General features: G+C 38.6%; 1 protein-coding gene across 1 annotated transcript in view; it reads right to left on the reverse strand.

Moving 5' to 3' along the window:
- LOC110467213 overlaps nt 1-9,508 on the reverse strand; it is a 15,487-nt gene extending 5,979 nt beyond the window's left edge. The window contains exons 1-5 of the mRNA XM_021524220.1: nt 8,993-9,508; nt 3,692-3,766; nt 3,402-3,563; nt 2,109-2,229; nt 1,831-1,954 (exon numbers count right to left, since the gene is read on the reverse strand). Of these exons, the coding sequence (XP_021379895.1) occupies nt 1,831-1,954; nt 2,109-2,229; nt 3,402-3,563; nt 3,692-3,766; nt 8,993-9,188 (678 nt within the window). The 5' untranslated portion in view covers nt 9,189-9,508. The remainder of the gene's footprint in view (nt 1-1,830; nt 1,955-2,108; nt 2,230-3,401; nt 3,564-3,691; nt 3,767-8,992) is intronic.
- Between the last annotated feature and the right edge of the window lie 1,752 nt (nt 9,509-11,260).

An 11,260-nucleotide genomic window follows, 5' to 3' on the forward strand; every position in this document is an offset into this window, starting at 1 on the left:
CCCCCCGGCGATATATTGTCGAGAGTTATCCTGCGTCTTTCTCCTCCTCCTGCCCACGTACTGTTTTCCTCCTTCCCTGGACATGTGTTATCATCTGTAGTACTGCTATCCTCCCTTCCCTGGCCATGCGTTAGATGTACCAGAGGTATTTTGTCCCTTCCACCCCGACATATCTCCTCCTCTGGTCCGGCAAAGCGTCACTCAATCCCTTTTCAGACCCTGTGTTACATATACCGGCAGTCACCCGACCCTGTTTAACACTCTTCTCTACTGATTCTATAATGCGTCCCTCCCTCCCCTGGTCCTGTGTTACATGTACAAGCGGTGCTGTGTCCCTCCCATCCGACACTGCTCATCCCTTGGTCCTGTACTGTGCCCCTCCCACCCGGACACTGTCCCTTCCCTGGTTCTAAACTGCGCCCTCCCTTCCCTGGTCCTAAACTGCGTTCCTCCCTCCTGGACCTGTGTTACACGTACCAGCGGTATTGTGTCCCTCCCCTCCGATATTTCTCGTCCCCGGTACTCCACTGCGTCCCTCTCCCCCTGGACATGTCTTACACATACCCGCGGTGCTGCGCCCATCCAACCCCGATACCTCTTCTCTCTTGGTCCCTCAACATCTGTTATCACCCACATGCTGATTCCGCGATACAGTGTACCAGAACAGGCCATTACACCGCGAGATCCCTATCCATGGCTATGACAGACGAACTCCACACTTCAGTAGATAATTATCGGGAATTTCGAAAACGTTTATGTTTAATTATCCCACTGAGTAGGCCTACTTTGTGGTCTATGTTACAAGTCTTTGATAAATGTCAGTTCAAACATTTAAGTAATATTTAATGTCTATTTTAGTACGATAGGAATCCCAAACCATGCTGATCATATGCTTCTAAGTCGTTTATTTTAATTTTGCTACTGCACAGCTTTAACCCAACCCCAACAACTATAAGGGGTCAGCTTAAATACATACAGTTAATAACAATATGCGCCAGGGATTTTTTTACATTTTATCACAAGCAAGTTAATATACGGGAAATCATAGTCAAACATTGTAAAACTGTTTAGTGAGTTACTTTTAATTTGTTACAGCTAAAAGAAGGATCCTTTTTCTTTTAAAAGTCTTCTATATGCACGTACAATGTATTCTCCTTCCGCGGACATGATCTCCGTTTCCTCCAAAAACTTATGCCATTTCAGAGTTTCAAAATTTTTGGCAGTCATCGTGCCACTTTTTTTAATATCAATGAGGTTGAGGTCAGCGCGTGCCGAAACATGCAGTATTGGTTGGTTTAGCGAAAAAATGGCTGCGCTTCCAGCCAATCACACCACGGGTCTCGGCATACGCTGACCTCAACTTCTTTCATACCAAAAAAAGTGGCACGTTTACTGCGAAAAACTTTGAAACTCTGAAATGGCGTGAGTTTTTGGAGGAAACGGAGATAATGTCCGCGGAAGGAGAATACATTTTACGTACATATATAGAAGACTTTTAAAAGAAAAAGTATCCGTCTTTCCAACGGTACTAATCATTTTCCCGTAGATCAACTAGAAATGTTGTTTTTGATGCAAGAAAGTTAGGTAGGGTCGACTTTTCGACAACGCGAGCTTTCTGCCCTTCTCGTATTATTACTCTGAACACCTTAGTTTAGGTCAAAATATAGCTGTAACAAATTCTCATGTCCCTGTGTTTTGATCAACTACGTCAGACAAATGGTTCGGTAATATTTACAACGTAAAACTACCTATCGAGGCACAAATATGTTAACACCCAATATATAGAAAGGAAAACACATACAGACATTTATTCGTATATCAAATACTCACATGTTCGTGCCAGAAGCCTACTGTGTGTAACAGCTCGTGAATGGCTGTTCCGATCTCCCGTTCACACCCCCTGCCTAGACTTAATTTCTGTTCACCTCCCTGACGCCCGACACTGGACCAACACCTGTAAGGATCAAGGACACACATCAAGATCATGTTTTGTAGAGCAAGTTGTATTATCTTAAATAATCAGAAAAATGACGTTTTTCATTTTGAAATATTGTTTTGTATATAAAACAATCTATATAATGTTATTACCATGCAATGTGTGTACCTACCCAGGTTCACTTATGATGCGCACGTAATCTTTGGTGTCTTTTGTCCTTTTCTTGAACTGAATACATGTGCGTTGACTGATGTGTTTCATGGCGCGCTTGGCTGCTCTCTTCGCAAGGGGGTCTACAAATACATACATGTACATAAACATTTATGACTTACTGAAAAGGAAATTCAACATACATTTTTGTTACTTTTATGCGTTTGTTGCAGGTCTGTTTGATTACTTTTTATACGTGCTCGTCATTTTCCTCTCTGTCTACAAACTAAATAAGCGCCCAAAAATGACAATGACCTAACCGATAGGTTTATGTTAAAATATATACGTATGAAATATTCTCGAATTTACCGTCCAAAAGGACGATAAATTAATTAATTTTAAATGCTTCCTAAGAGGTCAATAAGTACGAGAGTCACAGGTTTTTCATCGATGAGTTTAACAGTATCATTGCTGTCCTCGAGCTCGTAAACCGCCATTTCCGGATACCACGAGCGCAGTGATTATTTCCGGTGTGGTTAGTAGGGCGATTCCAGGCGTGTCACGTCACTTATATAAAATAGGTCCACCAAGGAAACAACAAAGATGGTGTCGGTGATATGGGTGTACATTCCGTTTGTGAACAGAGCGTGAAATACACGTATATCATGTAGGTTTTATAGTTTTGTATTATAACGCCTAAATTACTAGCCGTTTGACACACAACAGACCAGTATCGGAGTAGATGTATTGTTGTTATGTAGACCATTATCCACACTCTGTAAATTATCTATCCCGTCAGAAATGATTGCGATGATAAAAATGACATTTTATTGAAAACAGTTGTGCTCACGGAAGAAGAATTTTGATAAGTTTACACACACAACCCAAAAGAGTACTTTGTCCGGGTCATTGGGATGCTGAACTTAGTCACAGTTTTAATAAGCCGAGAACACCTTAATGGTTATAAACGGTAATGTTTCCTACGTCTAAGTTTCAGTCATTGCGTTTTTCAAAATGGACTCGCATTGTGTTTAAATATCCCTTCCGTTTGAGATATTAGACTGAAATAAACAGCTAACCGATTTTGGGAAAATGTCAAATCAGTCTCTTGTTCGCCTTGTTCAAGTGGGAAAAGAGCGAAAAAAGCCGGTTTTTATTCATAAAAAAACTCGTCATCTTTGATGTTTTTTTATCCTTTGTCTTATTTCAAAGGTTGTTTTAACGGCAATAAACCTTATTTGTTGTTAACCAAAATCTTAGTAACTCAGTTCTACAGTAACTGGAAAAGTTACCAGTAAAGCTTACTAATACTTACTTATTCCACTGTCAAACAGGAAATACACAATGCCATCCTTCCACAAACTGTCGCGGTTCCGGACCGTGGCTCGCTTCGTTCGACGCCCTTGGCCCGAACCGAATATAATTTGTTCCGAGTACGGGTCCAGGACAATGTCTCCATTGTAAAACACACTCCCGCCTAAAAACAAAATAAATGTTCCGAAATTAGTCTAGCAGACTATCTGGAGTATAAGATTTCTAAAAGTATCGATACATTGAACTTGTTCGACAGGTGATAGTGACGTCATCATGTGACGACATACTTACCGGTACCTCTCGGGCGTTTTGGCGGATCTTCTCCACCTTCGTCAGACGAGACGCATAAAGATGGTGGACAGACATCTGTGAAAAGAACGGAAAGACATTTACATGTATGGTGAGCGACAAATAACTTATAACAGTTGGACCTCCTGAATCCGTACCTTTATTGTCTTATTATAAATCAAGACATGTTACTTGTACATGTAATATATTTCTTGAACATAAACCTTGTGCGTATTACACAGAAGAGCCTGTTTATACTGTTTATGATTTAGGTATGATAAAAGTCACGGACAATATGTTGATTTGGGATTAAGGTGTTTAGATTGCGTAATCACATTCTATAACAACTTCACGTTTCTATGGTCTTATCAATGAATTAGTCATAAGAAATATGACGTCAATGTGTGACTGTGATTGATCAGTAATACAGGTAAAACATATACACTGGTCACGTGACAACTCGCAGGTAAGAGAATGTATTTCCGTGGAATGACATGAACATAGTTGTAGAGTTGTATACATTTAGGGATGGGACAAGCATGTTTTTTTATATCTCACAAGGACAGAGGATAGAAATGCTCAATTCAGTTGATTTTATCACACATTTCTACAACACTTTATACAAATAGTTGTTTTTAAGTGGGATAAAGAACGTGTTAATAGGTACTGTAAAAAGTTAGATATCTTCTATACCGATAGTTTAAAGTCGGGTGTTAGTGGACTCGGAGATCGCGATGAATTTTTGACCATGGTACAGCAGCATTTTAACCGCTAATGTGTATATTGTTACTCAGATATACATGATCATATCGAGTGACGAACACAGCAAAAAACATCCGAGGACAGTCAGTGAGTAAACTAAACGGGAAAGCGTAATTAAAACGTTGGCAGCATATATTGAGAAATCATCTTTCTATGCCATACTTAAGTGTGATTTGGTCCCGTTGGCCTATAAACACAATCTTATGTTTCTAACAATTCATCAACCATGCTTGACCATTGTGTATATAAGTTAGGAACCGGTTATCTTTGACACATGTGACGGACCGACATAAATGCCAGTAAGCAATGCTACATTCGTGTTCAAATTTGTGTTTGTGTTTCGTATCAAAATGTCATGGGTCAAGATATGTTGACCCCATCGTTGGACCACTTGTCTAAACACTGAACTAGGACAACCGCGGACGCCATGTGCTTATACAAAGTGGGGGTCAATATTTGTCTGATACGAGAACACATTGTGTTATATATCACTGAGGATAAATCACTCAAATCACAAGTCGTATGTTCGTCCCTCAATCATGACATACCCCGCTATTGAGAGTAATATACATAAGTGCAAAGAAATATGTTTACAAAAGGGATGTAAATTGTTGGATTTTAAAAGATCTGATATTGTATTTTGATAAATTATAGGGTTTCATGGAGTTTTAGTTCATAGAAAGTATAAATAGAGCTTATACCATTGAACAGAGCTTACCCTTATATAGAAGATATCAACAGACCTTACCCTTATATAGAAGTTTCCAACAGAGCCTACCCGTATAAAGAAAGTATCAATAGAGCTTACCCTTATATAGAAGATATCAACAGAGCTTACCCTTATATAGAAATTATCAATAGAGCTTACCCTTATATAGAAGATATCAACAGACCTTACCCTTATATAGAAGTTTCCAACAGAGCCTACCCGTATATAGAAAGTATCAATAGAGCGTACCCGTATATAGAAAGTATCAATAGAGCTTACCCTTATATAGAAGATATCAACAAAGCTTACCTTTATATAGAAGTTTCCAACAGAGCCTACCCTTATATGGAAGTTTCCAACGGAGCTTACCCTTATATAGAAGTTTCCAACGGAGACTACCCTTATGAAGAAGTTTCCAACGGAGCTTACCCTTATATGGAAGTCTCCAACAGAGCCTACCCTTATATAGAAATTATCAATAGAGCTTACCCTTATATAGAAGATATCAACAGAGCTTACCCTTATATAGAAGTTTCCAACAGAGCTTACCCTTATATAGAAAGTATCAATAGAGCCTACCCTTATATAGAAATTATCAATAGAGCTTACCCTTATATAGAAGATATCAACAGAGCTTACCCTTATATAGAAGTTTCCAACAGAGCTTACCCTTATATAGAAAGTATCAATAGAGCGTACCCTTATATAGAAAGTATCAATAGAGCTTACCCTTATATAGAAGATATCAACAGAGCTTACCCTTATATAGAAGTTTCCAACAGAGCTTACCCTTATATAGAAAGTATCAATAGAGCGTACCCTTATATAGAAAGTATCAATAGAGCTTACCCTTATATAGAAGATATCAACAGAGCTTACCCTTATATAGAAGTTTCCAACAGAGCTTACCCTTATATAGAAAGTATCAATAGAGCGTACCCTTATATAGAAAGTATCAATAGAGCTTACCCTTATATAGAAGATATCAACAGAGCTTACCCTTATATAGAAGTTTCCAACAGAGCTTACCCTTATATAGAAAGTATCAATAGAGCGTACCCTTATATAGAAAGTATCAATAGAGCTTACCCTTATATAGAAGATATCAACAGAGCTTACCCTTATATAGAAGTTTCCAACAGAGCTTACCCTTATATAGAAAGTATCAATAGAGCGTACCCTTATATAGAAAGTATCAATAGAGCTTACCCTTATATAGAAGATATCAACAGAGCTTACCCTTATATAGAAGTTTCCAACAGAGCTTACCCGTATATAGAAAGTATCAATAGAGCGTACCCTTATATAGAAAGTATCAATAGAGCTTACCCTTATATAGAAGATATCAACAAAGCTTACCTTTATATAGAAGTTTCCAACAGAGCCTACCCTGATATAGAAGTTTCCAACGGAGCTTACCCTTATATAGAAGTTTCCAACAGAGCCTACCCGTATATAGAAAGTATCAATAGAGCGTACCCTTATATAGAAAGTATCAATAGAGCTTACCCTTATATAGAAGATATCAACAAAGCTTACCTTTATATAGAAGTTTCCAACAGAGCCTACCCTGATATAGAAGTTTCCAACGGAGCTTACCCTTATATAGAAGTTTCCAACGGAGACTACCCTTATAAAGAAGTTTCCAACGGAGCTTACCCTTATAAAGAAGTTTCCAACGGAGCTTACCCTTATAAAGAAGTTTCCAACAGAGATTACTCTTATATAGAAGTTTCCAACAGAGCTTACCCTTATAAAGAAGTTTCCAACGGAGCTTACCCTTATAAAGAAGTTTCCAACGGAGCTTACCCTTATATGGAAGTCTCCAACAGAGCTTACTCTTATATAGAAGTTTCCAACAGAGCTTACCCTTATATAGAAGTTTCCAACAGAGCCTAACCTTATATAGAAATTATCAACAGAGCTTACCCTTATATAGAAGTTTCCAACAGAGCTTACTCTTATATAGAAGTTTCCAACAGAGCTTACCCTTATAAAGAAGTTTCCAACGGAGCTTACCCTTATAAAGAAGTTTCCAACGGAGCTTACCCTTAAATAGAAGTTATCAATAGAGCTTACCCTTAAATAGAAGTTATCAATAGAGCTTACCCTTATATAGAAATTATCAATAGAGCCTACCCTTATATAGAGGTTTCCAACAGAGCCTACCCTTATAAAGAAGTTTCCAACAGAGCTTACCCTTATTTAGAAGTTTTCAGTATGACTAACTTGTCCTTGCTAATTAAAACTTAATTGTTGGTTCGGTTTCGTAAGAAATTCCACACCGAGCTATTTACAGTTTAATGGTTTCTTTATGACAGATCCATTCGACATAGTCAGGGATGGACTAACTTTACTTTCAATAATGTGCCTTGCTCCATTTTCTCTTCTATAAAACTCATCAAGGGGCCATCAGAGCATGTCTCCTTTAGACAGGGGTTAATAAGGTATGACATACGTCAAACCAGTCCCTCACTAGTACAGGTGTCGTAAAGCAGCCAGTTACAGTGACAGGTGACAGCAATTTAAAATTTTTGACTTTGCGAGAAATGTTCATTTAGAAACCTCCATTATAATAGAATGTTGATAAATGAGATTCCGTGCCTTCAGTCTGGATCAGATGGTACGGGTGTTTGATTTATACGCCGTCTTTTAAAAGATTCTTAATACATTTCAAAATATGGAAAGGTTTATACCGAGCCACTAGAAACATAGTAACCATGTTGACAGTTTGGTTTTGCTGTTTAATGTTCTATTAACAATCTAGGTCATTTATGGACGTGTCTCCATGTGTGTAATGAATGCGTGTGTGCTGGAGGCAGGGTATGTTGGTGTAATTGTCTCCTTACCATAGCGCCGATCTGATGCCGACTTTAGAGTGCTACCTCACTGAAACACCATGCCGAAGGTACCCAACACAGCACCGGTCACATCATAGTGACAACGGGTTAACCACTTGTATTGTTGGGATTATCCTAACTACTGAACGCAAAGCAGGTGTATAACAACTACCATTTTAAGAACTTAGGTATGTCCCGGCCTGGGGACAGAACCCACTGCCTTCCCCACTTAGGCGAACGTCGTACAGGGTTATTGCCGAATACATGCGAAAGTATTTAAAGCATTTTAAAAATACATTCAAGTCGTTAGTTGTTTGCAGTAACGTATTAAACGCTACGGTATTCTCTTTAGTAAACAGATCAGTATCGACCTGGCCTACACTGAAATGTGATTCACAGTGATGATAGCTCTTACACAGCACGCAACAGGGCCCTTTCCCTAATATGTCATCTTGTATGTTAAGAATTCGTATCTGCACATCTTGGGCAGAAAACATCCCTGAGCGCACGTCGTCTTTTATATACAAAAGACAACTGTCCTTTGTACGTACTTCTATCATTACTCAGCAAAAACTGCAGGTGCTCCGTATCTTAAACACGCTGTATAATGAGCTGGTATACAATCTCTATCTAATAAGACTTAAATCCAATTATCACTATTTGAATAGAGACTTCCCCGGGTGAATACTCTGTATACATATGACCTCTTTATTTATGATAAGGTGCACAAGCGTAATTGAGTCATTCAGATATTTAATGATGAACGGCAATTTGAAAGAGAAATTGCTGAGTTATAAATAGGTAAGTACACAGTTATATATAAAAGTTAAGTCGTATTTCAATCTGACCAAACATTTTATAGAAATCTCCAAAGTGGCTATACACAAGCACTAACCTTAGCATTAGAAAGAGACGACCGCAATAATTCAACTAGGTTAAGATGTATTAAGCAGCCCTTCAATAAACTATAAATATGACCATCATTATACATACTACTATTGAGCTGCCAGAAATCCCAGTGCTTGGACCGCCTCTGTCGGACATGTACGAATATTCTGGCTGTCGGTTTGTTATGGTCCACTTCCGGAACGGTCAGTGGTGCTGTAGTTACCGGAAGTGACATCCAAAATGTTACATACAAACATCCCCACACTAAAGTGTGCAAGTTTCTCCCGCCTTTACCAAACATCTTCTAATGGCCGGCTGGGCAAGTTTTTTAATGTCGTAAGTAGTGCTTCCACTAATGGGTTTAACACGCGAACCGCTGCACTGGAGCACGACTGGCGACTGGTCTGTACCCTGTTTTACGAGTATTTCCAGGCCTAGTTCTATAACCTATTACACGCACATTAATGTTATATCTACAAAAGTGTAACACTTATCTCAACACTGGTTGTTTACCTTATCTGAGATATAAACCAAATATCAAAGTGAATCCCTATAGCCGTATATATAGCTGGTGTGGCTCTGTTCCGTGTTCCTTGTCCTGACGCTAGTGTCAACCCGATCCGTTCGAGTCGGAATGACTGTTACATTGAATCACACGTGTTTATATAGACGGAACCGGTGTACACAAAAAACTGGAGTAGCATTGTTATGTGGATTTCCAGTCTCTTTACGTCATGTTTTCACCTGTATATTTTTATGTGAGTGTGAGTTTACGGACGAACTTCAATGACCACAGATTTATCATTGGGGAAACATTAAGTATATTCGGGGTCAAGAGGTCAACTTGGTTCATGTGGGAGGCTTGGAGATATTGTCATTGGGTTGAAAAATAACAGGGGTTGTCAATCAAGAAAGAATATAGACACTACAATAGGAGTATATGTTTAAGTGTATCGGGCCCATTCACAAAACGTTAGTGAAGAAAGGACCTATATTAGTTTATAATCCCCGGACAAGCTTTAACACCTGAAGGGAAACGATACAGATTTAAATAAACATTAAACCTCTTACATTGTCAATGTTCGGTTTGTATCCATGAACATAGAATAGATACATTCTGTTAAACTATCTTACATATAAAGTTCCGTCGACAGAAGCGGAAATTATGACAAATTAAAATTGATTCAATTACTGTAATGACCTGTAATAGGTTTCCATTACCCTGTTCCAATTAGGTGGCTGTAATAACAAAGAAATCTCACCCCAGACTTAGCTTCGTATACAAAAATCGCTTAACCACATAGAAAAAGCTGAGTTGTTATCGAATTATTCGTTACTCAGTCAATCATTTTCTATATGCCTAACCTTGTCATTCGTGGCTTATACTGTATTTACATGTACATACGGAAAAACTGCATTGGGTTTGCCGTTTTATTAGTTTATTACGAGTTAGACGTAAGCTCCAATGATAACACAGAAACGCTTGAAATGTGAAGGTATCCAAATAGGAAAAGTCAAACATTTCGTTTAGAAAGGTATTGTAAAATGTTGGTAAAACATCATTCGACTAAGTTTAATATGACTTTATATGAACCTTTGCGTGTTCTCACATAGTCCAGAGTTTAAGCGCCTTCTTTACCAATAACGCGGCCTTGACACAAGTGGGTGTCTGTTTTGACAATTACAATACGCACGTGTCTGAATACCTTTACTTAATTAGTATACCTCACATGCTGCTCTTACGCGATCATGAGAAAGAGGAAGCCGTTCGTGACGTCACCGGACAATTTACGTTAAAAGACCGTCGCCTTCTCTGCTAACGTAAACACTAAGGAGAGAAGTACGGTCTCTTGAAGCATCAACTGCCTAACAAACCCTATACCACACCTATCGTTGTAGATAACGCTCGACCTTGGTCAAACACGGTGATAAAGGTGTCTCACGATTCTACGGGATTTTTTTTGGAAATCTTCAGAATTCGGCGTCTAGTGTTGATATTTAGCTTTGCGCAGTCAATGGTATTAGTTTTAAGTTTACAAAGGACTGCATGGTCCTAAATGACCCTGGTTATGTACAAACATTCATTTATTTATTATCAACATGCAATATTCAATGGAAACCAAGCGTCCAATAAATCCGGATTATCGGTGATCTTTACCAACAAGGTTCCGCTCTCCACGTTTTCAACCAGAAAACCCGATGCGTTTTATGTGTTCGTTTGATGGTGTCCACTTAAGTTCTGACTGATCGGGACCAGTGCCAGTTATATGATTGAGCACTGACTGACCAAGACGAGTAATAGCTATATCCATATTTGACCTATTGACCAAATGAGTTTAAATAATGATAAGTGATGTTTACCTACGGACTATA

The sequence above is a fragment of the Mizuhopecten yessoensis genome, unplaced genomic scaffold, assembly GCF_002113885.1.
Source record: "Mizuhopecten yessoensis strain PY_sf001 unplaced genomic scaffold, ASM211388v2 scaffold11165, whole genome shotgun sequence".
NCBI lineage: Eukaryota > Metazoa > Mollusca > Bivalvia > Pectinida > Pectinidae > Mizuhopecten > Mizuhopecten yessoensis.